The sequence below is a fragment of the Xiphias gladius genome, chromosome 6, assembly GCF_016859285.1.
Source record: "Xiphias gladius isolate SHS-SW01 ecotype Sanya breed wild chromosome 6, ASM1685928v1, whole genome shotgun sequence".
NCBI lineage: Eukaryota > Metazoa > Chordata > Actinopteri > Istiophoriformes > Xiphiidae > Xiphias > Xiphias gladius.
This window is the reverse complement of record NC_053405.1, coordinates 695,760-718,213: the sequence shown is the minus strand read 5'-3', so window position 1 is coordinate 718,213 and position 22,454 is coordinate 695,760. Positions and strand designations below refer to the sequence as shown.

At 44.1% G+C, this 22,454-nt stretch overlaps 1 protein-coding gene across 1 annotated transcript in view; it reads right to left on the bottom strand.

The window, feature by feature from the left end:
- Positions 1-1,948: 1,948 nt before the first annotated feature.
- The window catches only part of si:ch73-60h1.1 (calcium/calmodulin-dependent protein kinase type IV), a 28,388-nt gene continuing 7,882 nt past the window's right edge, over positions 1,949-22,454 (bottom strand). Inside the window, exons 4-13 of the mRNA XM_040128441.1 lie at positions 20,582-20,660; positions 20,382-20,444; positions 18,659-18,741; positions 16,700-16,772; positions 10,668-10,758; positions 9,190-9,264; positions 8,799-8,874; positions 7,604-7,730; positions 5,294-5,446; positions 1,949-4,524 (exon numbers count right to left, since the gene is read on the bottom strand). Of these exons, the coding sequence (XP_039984375.1) occupies positions 4,015-4,524; positions 5,294-5,446; positions 7,604-7,730; positions 8,799-8,874; positions 9,190-9,264; positions 10,668-10,758; positions 16,700-16,772; positions 18,659-18,741; positions 20,382-20,444; positions 20,582-20,660 (1,330 nt within the window). The 3' untranslated portion in view covers positions 1,949-4,014. The remainder of the gene's footprint in view (positions 4,525-5,293; positions 5,447-7,603; positions 7,731-8,798; positions 8,875-9,189; positions 9,265-10,667; positions 10,759-16,699; positions 16,773-18,658; positions 18,742-20,381; positions 20,445-20,581; positions 20,661-22,454) is intronic.

Below are 22,454 nucleotides of genomic sequence, written 5' to 3'. Positions count from 1 at the left end.
CAGAAGACGACCAGAACTCACGTGTCTATCAGAATATTTAAAGAACCAAACCACAAACCAGGATCAGTCAGAACTTCAACTGTTTGATCCAAAACGTTGTTCTAGAGCAGACGACTGTGACCGACATTTGACCGATCCTAACTTTGAATCAACCAGTCAAAACCAGTTCAACCAGCCTGATCTACCAGTCCAGCACCAGCAGATGTCAGGATTCACCGTGCACCCAACATGGAAAAACTGGCCCCGTAGGTTTGTGGGTTCGGTACCTCTTAAAAGAGAGAAGCCCGTAAGGATTTTGTACGGTAGCTGAGACAGAACAAAAAGCACAGCGACCTGAGAAAACACCAAAAAAAGGAGAAAACCCATTGATCAACTTGACAACACAAACATCTCTTCTAGAAATGCAGGCATCAAGTTTCTCAGAACCACTTGCTCTCACTGTCAGCGGAAGGACGTAACAGAGCGAGGCCTCGCTGTTTTAACAAACTCTGCACCACAGAGTAAAATTACCAGGCATCGTCTGTGTGGCTGACGGACCCCCCTCCCTCTACACTGGACTGCTTTGAAATGTAATAATTGTCTGGTTTTGGTTTGCCGTGGTGGCGATAGGTATGCTGATCTACTGCGGTAAAGGCCTGTATAGAGCACTTTCTTCTCCATCAGTCCAAACACTCAGCCAGGGTCCTTCAGGTGGGATCAAAAACGAGAGCCTCTCGTCAGGTGGAGTGATTTCCTACCTCTGAGATGTTTGATCAATACGGGCCCAGAAACTTCTTGACCGTCAGCGGCCACTGCACCAGACGCAGCTTCTATAAACTCCTGAACTCGTGGTGGAGTTGTTGGTTCGGACTCTGTCTGAACTCTAGTTTCACTACAGCAGCTGACGACAGGACGCTCGCCGCTGCGTTCTCGACCTGCGGTCCTGTTTGGACTGTCTCGGCCACCGCTGATTTGTGTTTAAATGCGGAGTAATATTTCTTTGGGTGGCATCAGGCCCACCTGCTCGTCCGGTCTCATTTTCTCTCTGTGGTCTGCGTCATTGTTATCAGTTTGGAAGCCCCTGTACAAAAAGAGGTAGAACGTGTGGTTCAGATCAGATGAAAGGGTTCGATTTCCACCAAAGGTCAAATTTGGTATTTTCGGGGGTTTGAACACTGAACGCGTCTCTGGCTTTGTGAAGCGGTGAAGATGTCGGTAATAATCTGTCTACAACCAAACTATGTACAGTGCAAACAGGAGATCGTCCTCACTGCTGATAAAGTGTAAACAACACGTTTTACTAGAAGCTCACGAACACAACATGTTACTTACCTGAAGGCTAAAGACTGGAGCTACACTATCTACTCATACAGCCAGAGGGTGTCAACAGTAAAGAGTAGAAAGGATAAAAAACTCAAAGTAGATTGTCTCTTTAAGAAGTCTGACAGCAACGTTAAAGTCTGAACACGCACGCTCCGAAACCAAAAGGGATGCGGAAGAAGAAGAAGCAGAGAAAGAAGGAGCTGCTCTCTCGCTGCTCGTCCTTCACGTCAGAGTCCACATGTGCCATGTTGCTAAAGTTTAATAAAATACAATCAATCAGCTCTGTCCTGAGCGTCCGAGGAAAAATTCACCTTCCTAACCAGGAGGAGGAGGGGGAGGAGGAGGAGGAGGAGGAGAAGCCAGAAGTCTCCATTTGTCCCATATCAGAACTTAAACTGGAGGTAAACCACAGGCCTGTTCTCAGAAACACAATGGTGGGTTTCAGACTTAAACAGAGTCAAACTATGTGTGTGGCCTGATAAATGCTACGACCACACTGGTGTGTGTCGCCCTTCAGTTTACAGACTGTCCAAACCACAACTGGAGGTGGTCTGACCCACATCTGTCACTAACTCAGGTCACCTCACTCTCCCAAGCTGCCTCTCAAAAGGCTACAGACGAGACCATGAAGCTACATCGTTTATGCTCGTCCCACGAGACCAGGCCGGGTGTCAAAACAGGAGATAGCTATCCGAACGGTGGTTCAAGACAATGGACGGATTATGAGACGATGGGCCCCTGGGCACAGACATACAAAAGGCCCCCCGCCCCTCCTTAGTAGGAGCAAGACCCCCAGACTGAAGAGAGAGAGACACAAAACAAATAACAATGTTGTGGCCGCTTCGTTTCCAACAAGAATGTCACAGCAAAGTCACCGCAAACAGAGACTCTGGCCCCTGGGCCCCCTGATCTTTTGGGCCACGGGCCTGTGCCCTGTAGGCCCGCTGAGAGATCCAAACACACAAGAGCAAATATCCTGAGTGAGGTAGAGCACAAAAGGAAAAGCTGCACATGATCAAACAAAGCAGCTAACTAGGAAGCTAGAGACGGCATCAGGATGTAAATCACAATATCAAGTCTCTAGCCCGGACTCCTCGACCTCTCTGATTCTTTCCTGCCATGCCTGAGAGTTTTTAGACGAGTCCTTCCTATCAGGATCTGAGAGTGTCGTTACAGGTCTCCATAAATCCGGAGATGAATAAAATTATCAGGGACAATCGCCACACTGAACACCCCTGCGGCCCGTGCCTGGGAAAGCCCAGCTTTCCGTGCGCGATGTTGGACTTGCACTTTGGGTGAGAAAGACCTGTAACGAGCTTCTGCGCCGGCTCCGCCTCCTCCTCACAGTATGAGTACAGGTAGCCTGGTTCAGCTGTCACTCGACCCTCGCTCCGCTTGTTGCAGCGGTCTCTCGAAAACGCCGCGTGTTTGTCGACGGTTCGCCTGCTACCTAATTTGCATACTGAGATTGGATCACAATGCAGCAAAACGGAGATAATGAGAACACCTATTAATACCAGTTGTAAAATGTAAATACCTGTGATCAGATGTAACGCTTTGTTTTGGTTGTAAACATGCTAATTGTTTGTGCAGTTCGGTTTCATTTGGAATACACATCCAGCTGCTTTTCAGTCAGCAGTTAAATGTTCATTACTGTGGTAAGAAGAGCCAAACACGCCAAGAGACGCCATTCTAGTTTCTTGATTTGAGCAGTAATCTGAGAGGAGTTCGACGTTTTAGTGTTTACTGTGAGTCGTTTGGTGAATAACGTGCTTTAAAAATACACTGCGACGCTTCACCAAGCGTCTGATTCAATGATTGATCATTTAACCCTTAATTACAAGCAGCCAAGTGGGGAAAAAACCAGTTCAGCCTCCGACTTTAATTCTGAGTTGGAGACGTGGAGAGTTTCTGACAGAGATCTCCCACTTGGTGAGAAGAACTACAGACATGTCAACAAACTGTTGGCGGAACAACTGCAAAGATAACGCAACATTAACACTAATACAATCCGTTCAGCTCATCCGAGAGAGAGATCGTGAATAGGAGCATTAATATATGACGTGAATAATCAATCTACATAAACATAAAAGACTGTTTTTGACGTTTTAGTCTCAGCTAGAAAACTAGCATTTTGTTAACTTGGTCAACCTGTACTCGACAAATTTTTTTCAAAAATGTCTGTATAACCTGTATATTTGATAAAAGACAGATTGAGGCTGCAGTCCAGGGGAAAAATTGTAGTTTTTATGTCTATGAAAATCTAAATGATGTTTAGAATGAGAAGCTTCACTTTCTGTTAGCGGCATGTGTTAGCGTGCTCTGGTGTTTTTCTTACCACAGTGAAAAGAGCACAGGAGATCTGATGAGTCCTGACATGGGACAAATGCTTTTTACATCCAAATAATCTCCAGCCTCCAGACTAAAAACCAGCAGCTCAACAGCAGAAACAGAACGACCGTCCAGCTGCAAAAACATCCAACGAAACCTCAGTCAGTACGTACCGTGGCTGCTAGCATGTTAGCAACAGCTGAGCCAGTGAAATGGAAGTTGTCATTGTACAGGTTAAATGTTAGCTCGATGTTACAGACACTTTAGGTTCTGCTGTAATTTGGTCCCAGTAAATGGTGTTAGATGTTTGTAAAGAACTAACAAAAGGCTGATCCTCATTATTTTTGTGACTGTGGAGCGTCCCTGCTGTTTGTCAGGTGATCACTGGCATTGGGCGGTCTTACTGGCAGGCTCCGCCCCCGGCGTGAATCCGTTGCTGAGGCTGTTGGGACTCTGGGGTGTGGTCAACGTGGGCGTGGCCTCGACTCTGGAGGCGGGCTCTACCACAGAGCAGCTCTTCTGCGGCGGCCGGGGGTGGACCGCAATGGTTTTCGGGGCGATGGACGCCTGTCGCACCCCATCTGCTCGTAAGGGCGGTCTGGTGGGGGCGGGACCTGTGGGCGTGACATCGGAGCTGGGGGGTTTGGGGCTGCGCGGAGGGGAGGGGCTGAGGGCACTTTGCTCGGCAGGCTTCGATTCGGCGTCCTGCGGCTGTTGATCCGGGGGCGGGGCCTCTTTGTCTTCAGGGGCGGGACCTGAGGATTCAGGGGGTGGGTCCTGCTGCATGCTGCTCTGCCTGGAAGCCCCTGAGCCTGGAATCTCACAGCTGTCAGTACGACGTCTTGAGCCCTCGTGCATGCGACTGGTGGCGACGACGGCCTTCATGGCAGCCTGTCGACACACACGTAATTACCGTCAACATGCTGTACAAACTCATTAACCTTCAGCCAAAAGGAAGTAACTATGTATTGGGTTACCAAAATTATTTTACCGAAGAAATAAGTATTGTTTGGAGAAAAAAAATTGCAGGAAGCAAACTGCAGTGACTGCACTCCACAGCTAGCCCTAGCTAAAGCCATTTCACCACCTTTATCTGACTTATAATTGAAACTTAAGTTTGATGCTCCAACATCTTATTAGCGAATTAGCAAACCAGGCTAGCTTAGATTCCTTCTAGGTTGTCCTAACATAGAGTAGAGTATCTGGTTTTATCTGACAATGGCCATATTCATCCTAAAAAGAGCATAAAAGTAAGGTTTTACAACTTAAACGGTATCGTAGTTACACACTTTGGCTAAACAGCCATCAAACTTCAAACCCTTTTTCCTCAAAATCACTTCTTCTGTAGATTACGGCTGCAGGTTTTGCAGGGCAGTACACTTTCATGAAGGTTTATCCTCTTTAAAAGTTAACTTTTCCAAAGACTGCAGTAGAAGATACTTCCAGAAACATATCTTACATAACATTTAGAAAATTAGGTCAGACTCTAATTTTTTAAGACTCCTTTCGGAGTCCTAACTAAATCAAGTCTGAACCCAGACGTCAAACATAAACTGCCGGAATCAACACAACTTCACAGTCAATAAGATTTATCCCACCAACAGCTCCTTACGTGGACACATCAGTCTCGGTAGTTTTGCAGACAAGATGCCATTCTCACCTTGAGCTTACGTCGAGCGTTGAACTCCTGTAGTTTCCTCTGGGTGGTGTCCATGTGGGAAAAGCGGGCAGCTTTACCCAGCACCCAGGGGTGCTGTAGGGCCTCCCGGACACTGAGGCGCTTGTGAGGGTCGAGCACAATGAGCTTACTGACCTACAGATGGATAAAGATGGACAGGACCAAGTTCAGACTGCCTGTACGGAAAGAAACTTTCTCCAAGTAGAACTGAGTGTGCCACAGGTCAGGTCTTATTGAGTCAATCCACACAATAACAACAAGTTATCTGAGACAAGTCCTTGTCAGGTACGATGATATTAGTACTGGTGCCGTTACAGACGAGTTCACCTGGATTGTCAGTTCCTTCCAGTCAAGTTCTAGTCCACCAAAGTCTAAAGTCACTTCAGAAAAGTTCAGTTTGAATTCCTTTACATGTTCAAGTCACTTATCATAACATATGAAATAAAAGTCTTTTAAAGTCTTTCCCAAACAATTCGAAGTAATCTGACACAAATCCAAGTCAACGTCTGAAACGGGTCCAGATTCAAGTCACTCAAGACAAAAACCCAGGTTTTTTGAAAAAGTCCAAGTTGGCTCTCGAGCAATTTGAAAGAGGTGCTAGTCATTCATTCATTCATTCATTCATTCATTCATTCATCCATTCCACCGTTATTTTAACTCGGAAATACATTGAAGTAGAGACCTCATTTATAATATAGCCAAATAAAAAGAAACAAAACATCCAAATCACCACAGAAAAGAGATTTAGATACAAAATGGTGATAAAAAATAAAAATGCTAAAAAAGTTAGTAAAATAGTAAAACCTAAGAAATAAAATAAATTTAAATTTTAAAGCAAATGAATCAACTAGAAAAAGAACAGCTGGAAATGAAATCCAATGAAATTAAAAATCTAACTTACCCTTAGGATAAAATGAGGTAAACTTTAGATTGTTCTGCGTGTTCTTCCAGGTAGCAGGTGCACAGCGAAGCTAGTCTTCAGTCAATCAATACAAATCAAATTAATTCAACCCACGGCCAATCTGAAGGCACAAGTCATTCCAGGCATGTCTAAGACACCTCTAGAAACAAGTTCATATCAAGTCTCAAGTCGTTCCAGAACTAATACAAGAAGTCTGAGGGAAGACCAAGTCGAGTGTCTAGCCATTTGAAACAGGTCCAAGGTCAGTCATTCAAGACAGGTCCAAAGTTCCCAAGGCAAGTTCAAGTTCAGTCTCAATTCCTTTAAGACAAATTCGTGTCAAGTATCAAGTCATTCAGAACAACCCAAGTCTTTCGAGTCCAGGTTTCAAGTTATCACAAATAAATCCAAGCAACTCAAGATCAGTCTAAATCAAGTCTCAGGCCTTTTGAAATGGGTCAGAGTTAAGTCCCATGTCAATCTAAAGTAAGTCCAAGTAATTTTGAGACCATCCCATTCTAAGTCTTAAGTCATTCCGGACAAGTCGAAGTCATTCAAAACAAGTTCAAATCAAGTCATTTGAGTCCAAGACAAATGACTAGTCGTTTGAAATAGGTCCAAGTTATGTCTCAAGTAATTCAAAATAAATCAAAGACAATCTGAGGTCATTCCTGACAAGTTAAGCTGGAGTGTAACGTCACTCCAAACGCTGAAGGCAACTGTCAAATCCTTTCACTTAAGTTCAAGTGCAGTTTCAACTCCTTTCAGACAAGTCCAAGTTAAGTACCATGTCATTAAAGACAACAAAAACCACTGAGGACAAGTCCAAGTTTCAAGTTAACTCTGATAAGTCCATGTCATTAGGATTCAGTCTAAGTCAAGTCTCAAGTAACCAGACCTAGTCATTCAAGACAGGTAAAAATTAAAAGCAATTTGACACAGATGCCAGTCTTCAAAAACAAGTCCGTGCAGTTCCACTGAAATCATCCGAGACTTCAGTGGAACTTGTCTTGATTCATCCGTAATCTGAGACAAATCCAAGTAAAGTCAAAAGAAATTCCAGAAAAGTCCACTTTAAGTCTCAAGTCATTCTAGACTCATTTATTTGGTCCAAGTCTTTCGGACCACCGAATGCTGTCGGTGACATTAGCACTTCTCATGGATTTGAACATTTTACTTTGAAATCTCTTTTAACAGAACATTTGATGCAGTAAAACAATGGGTTTGAAAATCATCTGCACTACAAATGTACACATGTACAGGACGAAGGCGCCTGCGACTCCTGTAGGACTGTGTTTGAAGACAAATCCGTTTTGAACTAAGTATAACTGAAACACATTGTGATCAGTTAAATTAAACAAGATGTGATGTCTGGAAATAGCAGAACTCACCAAATCCTTGGCATTGAGGGAGACCTCGTCCCACCACGGAGACACAAACTCGTAATCGCAGTTGAGGATCCGGCTGTACATGTACTGATCCCCCCTCGGGTCAAAAAAGGGCTCGAACCCACAGAGTCTGGAAACAGGATGCACGTCAGCTCAGTGTTAAAGGCACAGGTGTTCGGGGGATTCATAACATGGCTGCCGTCAACTTTGGCTCCGAAACTAGAAGCAATAATAAACATTACAAGACTTGCTCTTTTCTTTCTTTTTTTCCAATTAGCAGCAGTGGAAGAAGTAGTCAGATCTTTTACTAAAGTTAAAGTATCAATACCACAATGTGAAAATGCTCAGTTACAAGTAGAAATCCTGCATTCAAACTTTAATTAAGTAAAAGTACAAAAGTATCAAAATACATAAAAATAAAGTACCAAAAGCAAAAGTACTGCAACTTGTGTTTTAATGTGTTTTAACGTATTAATATTAACTCTGCATTAAGATGTAAGCGGAATTAAACTCCTTCATATGATGATCATGTTTCAAACTGCAAAAAATCTCCATCTTACTAATTAATTATAAATGAGTTATTGAGTCCTAAAATCCTTTTTTTATCTTAAAATAAGAGAAAATCTCTGGCAGTCTTGTTAGATGATTTCAACATGTCTCCAATAGAATCTAACTTTTCAAGATTCGCCGCTCTAGAATCCAGACAGGTGTCACATTTCATGAAACCGGCTGACTTGTGCGACAACAGGCTGATATTTGCCTGGAAAGATGAGACTGTTTTTAGTGTGTGCAGCCGTCAGACACTGTAAATGTGGTGCAGTAGAAATATAAAGGAGCATAAAATGCAAGTAAAGTACACCTACCTCAAAACTGTACCTAAGCACAGTGTTTGAGTAAATGTACTTAGTTACTTTCCACCACTGCAGATTAGTGGATGGTTTTTGGTTTTGCTGAATGACTTCATCGATGATTTTCATAAGTCAGCCGGCTGAGTAACAAATGCAGCAGTGATCGACCCTGCTGGTGGCGACGTTCAGTTCCTGTCTGAGGAGGCAGCGTTTCACAGAACGTCACCGCCTTTAACGGCTGTTAGGAGACGGACGGAAGCCTGAATGTGACATGTGACGGCAACGAGGCAGTACTAGCTCATCCGACGCTCCGCGCGTGCGGACCGGCGGCGAGGTGTCGATGGACTCACAGGATGTAGAGGATGACGCCCACCGACCACATGTCCACCTCAGGGCCGTAGGCATTTCCCCGCAGGATCTCCGGAGCTGCAGACAGAGGAGGCTGTTAGCTGCCAGATGGCTGATGGAGGCTCCGACCGAGTGTCATGTGAAATCCCACAGAGCAGCGGCTGCAGCGAACGCATCACTGCCTGCTACCGGATGTCACAGCAACACGGGTCATTAAACACATCACCGCAGATACTACACCATCTACTCTGCTACCACCCCATGTGCCGCTGATTCCAAACCATCTACTACAGATACTGTGCCTTCCTCGTCTAATACTCCACTACACCACCCGATGCTGCTAGTAAAGCCGCTACACGGTGTGTTTTAGACCATGAAAGTCTGTGTACTTACCGCAGTACCCCGGAGTACCACAGACGGTCTTCATGGTCACCTGGTCATCGATGATTTTGGAGAGGCCAAAGTCGGCTGTAAGAGCAGAGAATATTTCATCGTTAGCACCAGATTAAAAGAAAAACCTCGTTCGTCGTTCAACTTTGAGGGTTTCAGATAAAAATCTCTTTTTGTGTTGATGTGTTTCTGCTGTTTCCTGTTTCTATTTGAGGAGAATCGCGGGAGTGAAGCGGTGGAGGGTGGAGGGGGATGTGTCTCTCTGCAGGAGAGTCTCTGAAGTGAAGGGAGGCTGAATGTGAGCTGCTTCCATCTGTGGCTGCCCACTGACCATCTGGAGGCCGATACTCACAGAGGCTTCTCCAAAAACTGGACCAAAAAATAAACCCACGCTGGGCTGAGCGGCCGGATCTGTAGCGCTGTGAGTCTTTACCTCGGTACTTTCTACCTCTGTTTCTCACACCCAAGATAATAATATTATGCTGCTCTCAGGTGCTATCAGAAATATCACTTTGACAAGTTCAGCTTTCATGGACAATATAAGAAGGGGGTCTCCAGATTTTACAGATATAATGTTTATGACCGGAGAGCATGAAAACTGTATTAACTGCTCATGGTAAAACTGAATCATTTATAATATATCAAATAAAAGGCATCTCACTATCTTAAAAACCAATTTTGATTTTAAAAACACTGGAAACATGGTTAGAAATTTAAAATATTGTGCTGCAACATAAAATATTGATGACTTCACCAGTGACTTTATTATCTAAAAAATGTAGAAAAAGTACTTGCCAACCAGTTAATTGAAAATTTAGAAGCCAACTGTTCTTTTGCTAAATGTTCTTGCAAGTGAACACGAGAAAAATTTCTGTTTTAACTCTGTTTGATCTCAGCTCAGCCTTTGACCCTTATCGACAGATTAAGGTGGTGGCTCGGTCCGTCTGGGCCTTCTCTTTGCTGGTTTGGATCCTGCCTTCTGTAGCAGTTGGGACTGAGATGTCTGGCGCTGCTGTTTTGGACTTTGGAGTGCCTCAAGGGTCTGTTCTCGGCCCTATTGTTTTTTTTCTACCCATACACTGGGCTTTTTAATATGTCGTTTCAGTATATTTTAGCACAGCACAGAAAAAACAGAAAAACCTCATTTACGGGCCTCAAGGACCCTGCAACAAACTCTGGGACCTTTGACCACAGATATCAAACCACCCAGTAAAAAATGAGGACTTTTGATTCTAGGCTGAATTTTTCCAAACATGTTAAGAAGCATGTGTGATGATCATTCGTATCTTTTTATAGTAAAGACAAATCTCTAAGATCAGACATCACTGCAGGGTTGGCCTCTCTTCATTGGCTGCCAGTAGAATCTAGAGTCAGATCCAGCTCTTTCTTATTGCCCATCAGCGTGGATGGACCTGGCAGCATGAACAAGTGTGATCAGTTCGATTCTCGTCAAAGCCCGCAGGCAGCCAGCGGTTTGTTACCTATCTTGAGCGCAGCGTCCAGCGACAGGTCGGCGTACAGCAGGTTCTCCGGTTTGAGGTCACGATGCACAACACCGTTCTCATGTAAATACTGAAACACACACACACACACACACATCAAAATTTTACAGAAACAGTCTCAAAGCTGTTGAACTCCACATTTTACTTTGACATCACCAGCGCCCCCTGCAGGCTGCATAACTAACTGGAGCGGACGAGCTGTGAATGGAAAACCTTCAGGTGAGCTGAAGGTGTCTGAGGTGGAGGTGGGATGTTGGCGGGGTCTGTGGAGGATTTGGCAGGACGGACTGAAACACGTGATGAAACTGCGAACTGACAGATGGACTCTTCCTCCACTTCCCAGCGTCCCCTGCTGCTCTCTGAACGCTCACTGCCTGTCCTCAGATCAGCTGCAGCTCAGACTGAGGATCAGAGTTTAACCCGACCGAGGAGAACAGCGGCAGGAGACTGAGTACTTCAGTCAGTGACACAGTCCTAGACCACATTGTTCCACCTGACAATTATTGCTAAAGTCGGATCATACTCCATCTTGCCCTGGCTGATGCAAAGAAATGGATCCTTCTCTGGTCTCGGCCACCGCAATGCTCCTTTAACCAGACCTCCCAAAAAAATCAATCGGCCGACTTCAGCTTGTGCGAAATGCAGCTCAGTCAGTGGGTTAAACAAACGCGCCAGGCGCATTTTAACGTCTTTACAGGTGGGTTGGCACCTGCTCGCTTGGTCCAGCTGCTGAGTTATGTCACCGAACAGTGGAGCGCTACAAGTAGCAGCAGTTAAGACAAAGAAGAAGAAGCGTGGAGCAGCAGCCTTTGCTTTTATCAACACTAATATCCAACACGAACCTTCTGTGAATTCCTTTACAATAATCTCACTCACTGAAATATTTTATTTTAAGTTTATCATTATCATGATTATGATTATTAATATTGTTGTATTGTTGTTGTTGTTTAGAGCTGAAACTAAGGATTATTTTCATTATCGATCAGTCTAATAGTTATTTTCATGATTAATCGGTTAATCCTTTTGTCAATACAATATCAGATTATAGTGAAAAATATCCATTATAATGTCCCACGGTCCAACGTGACGTCTTCAGATGTCTTCAAATGTTTAGGTGACTATCACGTGACAAAGAGCAGCATCAGATCCTTTTGGAAGCTGGAACCAGGCTTATATACAGTAATAAAAATAGTTGCCGATTAATTTTCTGACAATCGACTAATCAGTTAATCGCCTAATCGCTGCAGCTCTATTATTGTTATTATTATTTTGTAGACCGACATTTTTCAGCCCGTCTTTCCACTGCGACAGGTCTTCTCACAGTCAAGCAACAGTTTGATATATCATTACAAAACGAAGCAGTTTCTGTTTTAATCCGTTACTGCTTAAATTTCCTTCATCGTCACTGAACATAAGCCCATGAATGTCCAATTTTAGTTTAATGAATTCAGAATTTTTCAGATAAGATGAAGGATTAAGTGTTTCTTCATGGGCTGAGAACGTTTCTTCTTCTTTCTTATGCTGAATAAACATTTTGAAATCCACTGGAGGATCTTAAAATTGCACGTCTGTTTTTGAGCTCATGAATTATTGACATTTTGAAGATACGTGGTTTTCGGAGGACGGCGACAAAACAAAGGCTCGAAGGTGATGAGTTGCTGTTATACCTGTACTATAAAGCTCACTATGTATATTTCCACAAGGACTGATTACACCAGTCAGCCACAGCATTAAAACCATTAAAACCAGTGAGCGGTTTCAATGGTCTAACGCGTGGCTGATGGGTGTATGTTTTGTGCTGTACTCATATTCAGAGAGCGAATGACTGATGATTCTGAGAATCACAGAGTAACCACGGATCTTCGTGGGCATTCATGTTTGGACTTACGAACGGTGCGGACATCAGTGTCTTCAGACTACGAACTGTCAGTTATTTATTCTAAACCAGTTGCTAATTACACATTCAACACGTCCACCTTGCAGGGTCACGATCCAGATGTTGACAAACTCAGTTGTAAAATGATGTTGATGTGTTCAGGGTCTGCAGGATGTTACTGTTCTGCAGATTAACACACATAAACAGAAACATCACAACCGACCTACATTTAACAAGCAGAAAAACATACGCCTGGTTGTGTATGTGTGTGTGTGTGTGTGTGTGTGTGTGTGTGTGTGTGTGTGTGTGTGTGTGTGTGTGCGTGTGCGTGTGTGTGTGTGTGTGTGTGTGTGTTAATCCTCTCTGGTTTTAATCTGTTCAGCAGCAGGATGGAAGATGCTGTTACATAAGAGACTTGCAGCTGCCGCCATGAGCAACAGTGCTGCTGCCAGCAACAGCTGCAACCAACCACAGCAACTAAACCAACCACAGCAACTAAACTAACCACAGCAACTAAACCAACCACAGCAACTAAACTAACCACAGCAACTAAACTAACCACAGCAACTAAACCAACCAGAGCAATTAAACCAACCACAGTAACTAAACCAACCACAGCAATTAAACCAACCACAGCAACTTAACCGACCACGGCAACTTAACTAACCACAGCGACTAAACCAACCACAGCCACCAAATCAACCACAGCAACTAAACCAACCCAAGCAATTAAACCAACCACAGCAACTTAACCAACCGCAGCGACTAAACCAATCACTGCAACAAAACTTACCACAGCAACTAAAGCAACCACAGCAATTAAACTAACCACAGCAACTAAACCAACCACAGCAACCAAACCAACAACAGCAACTAAGCCAATCTCTGCAATTAAACCAACCACGACAACTAAACTAACCACGGCAACTAAATTAGCCACGGCAACTTAACCAACCACAGCAACTAAACTAACCACAGCGACTAAACCAATCACTGCAATTAAACTAACCACAGCAACTAAACCAACCACAGCAACCAAACCAACAACAGCAACTAAGCCAATCTCTGCAATTAAACCAACCACGACAACTAAACTAACCACGGCAACTAAATTAACCACGGCAACTTAACCAACCACAGCAACTAAACCAACAACAGCAACTAAACCAATCTATGCAATTAAACCAACCACAGCAACTAAACTAACCACAGCAACTAAACCAACCACAGCAACTAAACCAACAACAGCAACTAAACCAATCTATGCAATTAAACCAACCACGACAACTAAACTAACCACAGCAACTAAACTAACCATGGCGACTAAACCAATCACTGCAATTAAACCAATCACTGCAATTAAACTAATCACAGCAACTAAACCAATCTATGCAATTAAACCAACCACAGCAACTAAACTAACCACAGCAACTAAACTAACCATGGCAACTAAATCAAACAGAGCAATTAAACCAACCACAGTAACTAAACCAACCACAGCAATTAAACCAACCACAGCAACTAAACTAACCACAGCAACTAAACTAACCATGGCAACTAAACCAACCAGAGCAATTAAACCAACCACAGCAACTAAACTAACCACAGCAACTTAACCAACCACAGCAACATAACCAATCACGGCAACTAAACCAAACACAGCAACACTTGCACTGAAACCCTAAAACAGACTTCTGACAGAGCTGAGCTGGGTTTGGTGAAATCCTTTTTCTTCCTGTCAGATGTTTGTTTCATTTCTGTTTGTCCCGCATATGTTTAGCCTAGCTTAGCATAAAGGAAGCAGGGAAAAACCAAGAAGAGGATTTCAGAAAAAACCTCACAGACAAACTGTTTGGTGGTTTCGTTTGTGAGGCTGCAACAGTGTCACCAGACTTGACCGACAAAAAGTCGCCCAATCATCATAAAAGCTGCCAAATTTCAAATGCACATTTAGGAGAGGGGTTTTAAACCAGGCTACTTTTACCATTTTTATCAGAAACAGGAAGTATAATGGTTACACTGTGGCCTACAACCACATTTTTTATCCTCTATTTTTTTCCATTTAGTCAAACTGTCCCATTAAAAGCTGCTGAATCAGCTGTGATCCGCTCCTGTTTGCAGTGTAGCCGTGGATGTTCAGACAACTGTCACTGGATCACTGTGACACCGAAGGAAACCTAAAAACATGAAGGTTCTGAATGGAGTTCTGCAGCCTCTTTTTCCTCTGGTTTCTAGGTGGATTTCTGGAGCTTTACTTTGGAGGGACATCAGAAATCATGACATCCTCAGGAAGTGGACGTCCCACTGAATCATATCGACACGTCTTTCGTGTCTGTGAGTTCAGATCGGACCCAGGCAGGACTCTGATCTTTGACACAAATTGCTGCAGTCTGTCTCTGTTCTAAAGTGTCCCACCTTAATGTCCTCTGCTGCTGCAGCTGTCGATCGTGTCGATCGGCAGTTTCCCGTTGTTCTCAGATCACCTGTATACACCTGTTTCTCTCACCTCACGCAGTGTCCTTGCCTCACCTCTCTCCCCCTGCTCCCCCCTCACCCTCTGGAATACAGACGAACCTTCGTAGGTATAAACCGACCTAATGGTACAAAAGAAGAAGCCTAAATTGAGGCAACCTGCCCAGATCTATTTTTAGCGCCCAGTCTGGCAGCACTGAGGCTGAACAGAGGCGGAGGAAGTGAGCAGTAATGTAATGAGCGCAGGGATGGATGGAGGTCAGCGATCCACACTGACTTTGACCAGCGTCGGCGGGTTCATGGCCGCAGTTTGATCAGAACCAGAGACTCAGTGGGTCTGAACACCTTCGCCCTTCTGTATGTTCCAGTAACGGAGCTGAATCCTCATTCAGCTGCAGAGGAACTGTTCTGTTCATCATTCATCAGCCTCTGTCGAGGTTGGTCTTTTTCTCACTGTTCTGATAGAAATATTCGACCCTACTTCCTGCGGTACGGTGTTGTGCTAATAATAATAATAATAATCACCTCTGCAGAACAGTGCGTCCACACTGTCGCTCTGTTTCTGGAGATCTATGAATCAGCTCATACTCTGGGCCGTTTTACTTCAGCTGTCAAATTCATACATTTAATAAAAACCTCAGCTGAAATAAAAGGGGGTGCATCGCTCTGCAGCTGTAGTCAGTTCTGCCCAATAACACACCCTCCTCTTAAGAGCAGAATAAAGAGAACAAAGCCTGTTTTTTCTCATTTAAACCTCAGTTTACAACAACACTTTAGTACAACTGTCTGAAATGCTTCAAACACATTAATGAACAACACCAGAGACTTTCAGAGACTCTGAGAGATTAATCAAGGAAACTTTGCACAATTCAGACCTATCATATCAAAGAAATGCTGCTTCTAAAACACTGATGACTCTGAATGGTTTTACACTACAGACTTCGGATCATTTATCTTCACTGATGAACCAGGCAAAGAAGATGGTGTGTTTTAACCAGGACTTTGCTTCAGACCAGTTCACGGTGTCTGGTAGTTTTTGCATCAGCTGTGCACGTTTCCGTGAGGGACATGAAGTTCTGGGCAGGCGGGCAGGACTCGGCACAACACGTGCACGGTTTATTAATCCGTTCCCACGGATTCTAACCTGAACATGTTTTTGTACCACGTGACCCCTGCGGGGCTCCTTTACATCAACTCTCAAGGCTTCGATTACTTCCGCTGCTGCAGAAAAGCCGTAAGCGAGCCAGTTACTAGATCTCTGAAAAAGCCCGTTTTCTATGACACTTTTATTGTTTTATTGTTTTTGGTGACCTAAACTTTTTTCTTTTTTTTACCTCGCACCCCGTTGACCTTTGTACTCACTGGACTTGAGCTGATGAAATTTCAGTAAAACATGGGGGTGTTCTAAAGCTTGTGACCACTAGTGTATGTCAAACATTTGGTAACTTCCCAATGACGGTGATGATTACATTTGTATATAGATCGATAGATAGCAGCTTTTCACTGCACAAGGTCACGTTTACTGTATATCTGACTAAATGTAGGTGAAGGTCTGCTTTTTTACGTTATTCTTTTGGAATCATCATATTTTTTTTTAACATGCAAACTAATTAACCAATAGATAAATGACCGAGGGAAGAGACACTGAATGCAGCAGTCTTACCGCCACGGCCTCCAGGATCTGTTTGATGACGTGAGCGGCGTCTCTCTCGCTGTAATAACCTCGCTCCACGATCCTGTACGGAAACACGAGGTTAAAACATCACATGACACAAACAACATGACACCTGTGTATGAATATCTGCAGCCTGGAGGGACCCAGCGTCACAACCCTGTTATGAATGAATATTAATTAACATTTACAAGCTGCGCTGATGGACTTCAGCATTAGCAGCGGAAGAAAATGAAAACCAATTAGAAAACTCAAGGAACAGAGCAACGACATAAAAAAATAAGAAGAAAAGGGCCGGCACTGTCAACCCAGCTGAGGAGCGGCCACACAGTTGGGGCAGTTCCTCAGCTGTGTTGGGTCGGGTTCTTCTTAAGAACCCAGATCTTTCAATTCAGTAAAACGAGCAACACCACAGTGTAGAAATACTCTGTCACAAGGACAAGTCCCGCATTCAAAAACGTACTTCGGTGAAAGTGCTCATTATGCAGAAAACGCTACATTATTTTATCGTGACTGACGCATTAAGGTGTTCGTCACTTTAATGTTGCAGCTGGTAAAGCTCATTCTAAAGACTTTATTGCTGGACGTCTGTGATATTCCCCCGAGGATCAATTCACTTCTTAATCTATAAACATACGTCATAATTGATTTGTTGATTATATGGTTTCTTATTAATCTGAATCTGCAAAGTAACTAAAGTTGTCTTATAAATGTAGTGAAGTTAAAAGTCCAACGTAGTGGAGCCGAGGTAGTAAGTACCGAAAAATGAAAATACTCAATAAAGTACAAATACCTGAAAACTGTACTTAAGTCCAGTAGTGGAGTAAATGTACTTTCCACCCCCGCAAACTGACGACACAGAGCCTACAGCTACAGAGCAAACCGACCCAGGCTCTGAAAAGCCTGGATGATGAATCAACCCTGAACTGTGCAGATACAGAAAGTGATGAGGGTGTAAGGATGTTGCTAGCTTAGCTTAGCATAAAGACTGGAAGCGGGGGGAACGGTTAGCCTGGCTCTTAATGAACACGTTGTGTCTGGTTGGTTTAATCAACGGAGATGCAGAAACAGCTGTCAGTGTCTGGAACGGTTTGTCTCTGGGCGCCGTGACTCCCTGGACCTTCTGCCTGGAAATCTCAAGCTAACTTTAGATTCCAGGAAATCACTGCTCCCAGAGGACACCTGGGAGTTTATTCTGTGTCTTCTATCCATCTCTCATGTCCACTGATAAAAGCAACAAAGACAGTCTGCGTTTAAAGAAGTATTCAAACCCTTTACTTCGGAAAAAGTGCTAAAACACTAGAAGTGTTTTAATTGCTCTTGGCTGGAGATTTCTCTATGTGGGGACCGTCCCACGTCGTCTGACAGAGTCACCAGACACATGAGTTAAAGACGACGGCTGAGCTGAGATTTCAGGTAAATTTACCTGTAAAATGATCAGTCAGAGAGAAAGTCTGCAGTGTCAGCTGCTTTGTGGTCAGTTGGATGAGACATAGAGACGTGTGTCTGCGGAGGAAGCGCCGACCTCGCGCTCGCGGGGCAACGCTGGCGACTCTCTTCTACAGAAAGTAGCTGAGGTTTGTCCAGCAAGTCACTGGATTTGTCTCTGGGTGCTTTTGTGAAGAAAAGTCCATAAAGGGTCTGAAAAGTCTGTAAATCTGGCGACAAAGGCGCTAAATTGGCAACACTGCCTGTAAACGAACATGAAAGCAGCAGGAGTCTCTAGACGAGGACCTCTAAACCTGGACCCTGCAGAGCAAACCCAGCTACCGGACTGACAGCACTCACAAAACCGATCCGAGAACCGGCACGGGCTCGGTCAGATGATCACCTGGACTACACTCGGTGGAGAAAGAACACATCGTGTCCGTCTGAAAAATGGTCTAATTTTCTGCTTTTGCATCTGTTCAAAGCAGCTCTTATAGTGTGTGTGTGTGTGTAAGTGTGTACCTGTCAAACAGCTCTCCTCCAGTCACCAGCTCCAACACCAGAGCGATGTCAGTGTCCGTCTCAAAAATCTCCTTCAGCTGGATCTGATCCACAGAGAAGGAGGAGGTTATTAAAACTGAATTCAGATGCTGTGCTGCCTGATCCTGGATAAGTGGTGAGTGGGATTTTGTGTAACTGTAGATGTTGAAATACAGTGAACGGATGGAGAACCAGCTCTAATTTCATAAGAATCTCAGGTTTATTAATAAACATGCTTTTCAGTTCAGATTCCCAAAGTGGAGCCTGAACCTACTGATCCTGTTTCTGCATCAGACGCGTCCAGTACGCGAAGCATGGCAGAGCAGAGCGAGTGCTCCAGTGTTTCACAACTCCACCAAACACAGTGAAATGTAAAGGAAGTCTAACATGACTCCGCGTTTTCTGCAGCAGGTATAAAAATACGTTTCTAATGTCCCCGGTCGTGGTCATAGTGTCCCAGATTCAGCTCATCTAGGACACTCCAGACGTAAGAGTACCTGAAACAGACAACTGTCAAATCCACAAAACAGAGTATTTTGATTCATTTGATTTGACTGATTAAAGATTTTGGTAAAACTTTACTTCAAATCCCTCTAACCATCCTGTATAATCGGCATATAAAGACGTAATAACTGGTTTATTTATTACTGGTCACAATGTCTCAGCCCTGTCTCCAGACACTTCTCGCGTCCCTCAGGCACCAAACAAGTGTTAGGAACTTACCAGACTGGCCGCTTGCAACCGGTCCACCAGACCCCCTCAGACCTTCCCGCCCTCCTCTGTCACCTGATCTTCACCAGCCAACACACCTGCCCCTCATTTTCCCCAACCAGCAGACCAGTATATATACCTGCCCCTTGACCCCAAATCAGGTACCAGATCATCAGTGTGGCTACTTGCCCCTTGTGTTCCAGCCACTTCTACCTGAACCTGATCCTGCACCTGCACCTGAACCTGCACCTGCACCTGAACCTGCACCTGATCCTGCACTTGATCCTGAACCTGAACCTGAATCTGCACCTGAACCTGAACCTGCACCTGAACCTGCACCTGCACCTTATCCTGCACCTGATCCTGAACCTGAACCTGGTTAAGGTTCGGGAAAGATGGTGGTTCTGGCTCAATGTAGATAAACAGGTTGTGTCCAAAGTCACTGTGAACTTTTTCTGTATTAAACCAGACCAGGATCTTTCCCCAAACCTGAACCAGGTGTAGGGAGAGTCTAGACAGAACCATAGACCAGTTTAATGATGCTGGAGTCACTACAGGTGGATGTTGGATGATTTGGTTGAAAACAAACACGTCGTCTGTGAACATTTGACTGATGCATTCAGGACCAATGTGTTTGTGACTTAAATATATAAATTAACAACATTTTCTCTTTATATTAATGGAAAACGTGATTCAATCGCAGTGACTTTTCCTACAAAACATATTTGCTGTTACAGTTTAGTTGTATAGAAACATTCGTAGGAGACAGGGTTGCAATAGGAAGTTATTGCTGATATTCATATACGACTCATATATTATAACCTTGTCTTACAGCGCTATAGGCAGCGACACGCACAACTACATGCAGTTACACACAGACACAGAGGAACTGTCATGTATCACAATATCACACACAAAGAAGTGACATAGATTCAGTGGTTAATAATCGATCATTATGTAAAACAGCGATGTCGCGAGAGACTCAGATACTTACGATGTTCGGGTGGGAAAGACGCAGCAGGACACCGATTTCAGTACGAACGATTTTCTTGTCGATCTGAAACAGAAGAAACAACATCAGACAGCAGAACGAACCCTCGGAAACTGGGCCGACCTAGCCTAGCTTAGCACAAAGACTGGAAGCGGTAGGAATATGTCAGCCCTCTGTTTTCTCTCTAATGGCAGATCACTGACCGTTTTCTTGAGGACTTTGACAGCGAAGGGTTTCTGAGTCTGTTTCTCTTCACAGCGATACACGATGGACGTGGCTCCTCTGTTACAAAACACAAAACGACAACCAGTGTTAAACCTGAACGCCACCCTGACACGTAAGACCACGTGTTTTAGACATCACGTGTCAGGAATACGGGGTTGTAAAATGTTTGTGTCCACAACGAGGCAAACAGATACTTTTGGGGGGTTCACAGATATGCAAACTGCCGGGTTCAGCAACCAACGGGCCTGTTCATAAAATCTTGAATAGGCACCTGATTAATTTGGGAAAAGATTTGGATTTAACAGGAATTGTCAGTAGCACTTTATAATCCAGCACGTATCCGGTACAAATAAAACAAGACTATGAGGGACAAGAAACCAGAGAAAAACCCGTTTGTCCAGACAGTGTTTGACCTGTTACGTCCCCTATAGTTCTATTGCTGTAATCCATGAAATGATTGATAAGGAGTCCCCCATCATTTCAAGGTTTGCGCCCCCTTTTCCAAGCTTCCTGCCCCCAAATTAAAGTTGCTGAAATGAGGAACAAGATAACAGTGTACGGCAGATACGGTAGGTCTGTATGATGTTATGATGAGAAATGTTTATTTTGCCTTTTCCTGATCGGTCTTTGAATTTCAGAGCGTCTGTGGAGCTAAAGATGCTGAACACACTTTAAAGTCACTTCCCATATTTAACTGTCTCTGAGCTGCTGCATCTCAAAAACACATCACAAAGCCTGAGTGTCGCAGAGGAGACAAAGAAATGTTTCCCACTTGGAGTTGTGCGGTAAGAAAATGAAGCTTAATGTGCAGCAAAGAGTCTGGAGGCAGACGTTGCTCTGACGCTCGCAGTAACCCTGAGATGAAGCAGCGACGGTTCCTCTAAGTTTCACGAGTCTGCAGCTCATCTGTTGTAAATGTCATTCTATCATTCCTGTATCAGACCTGCTGGATATCGACGTGACCCCCAACCATCGAACCAGGAACAGAAAGAGATGTACAGAACCTGATAAGATGAAGTCAGGAACGTTTCAGCCAGAAGAGAAGAAGACTGACAACAAATTCACTGTTGAATGAATTTAACATTTAGTTCAATGTTGTTTTATGAGTTTTTCCAAACGTAACACTGAGCTTAGTTCACTGAACTGGAGATATTAAGTTGACTCGACTGCTCGGTCACAGACAGATTTACTTTCCTTTTACATTTTCTCAGTTTAAAGCGTCAGTGCTTCATCGGACAGGAAGAACTTCCAGCTGCAGAGTCAGTACGAAGGCGACGAGTGGGGCTGCCAGTCACTGTGTCAACCTCTGAGCGTGGGGGGGTCGGGACTGAATCCACCACTAACCTTCATCGTGGACTGTTCATCATTACGAAAAGGAACAACCGGGACTAAATTGAACGTGTTTCGAATAACGCTGGACTTTAAAACGAGAGACCGCCGTTCGTGTGCTTCGTTTTCTTTAACGGCGATTGCTAACTTGAGCTTTAACCACGTGTTAATTATTGTAACCATGACAACACAAGTTCTCTAACCCTCAGTTTACTTAGTTTTACCCAAACCGCGATCTTTTCCTAAACCTAACCAAAGTTTTACATCATAAAAAGGTTCGCTTTTCTTTTCAAGCATGATTTTTATCAGTTTATCTGCGGCGTTTCTCCGGACGCTTCCATCGGTCGAATCAGAGGGTCGGGACAAACCTCCTGTACCTGCTTAGGTTGGAGGACGTGTCGGTGAAAAAGCGTCATGGCTTTGAAACACGAAAACTATGTCGTTACACAGGGAGAAGGGCGTTGCTGCGACGGGGGGAACAACACGCGGCCGCACCAGTGGTTCATGACACAGCGTCGGTTT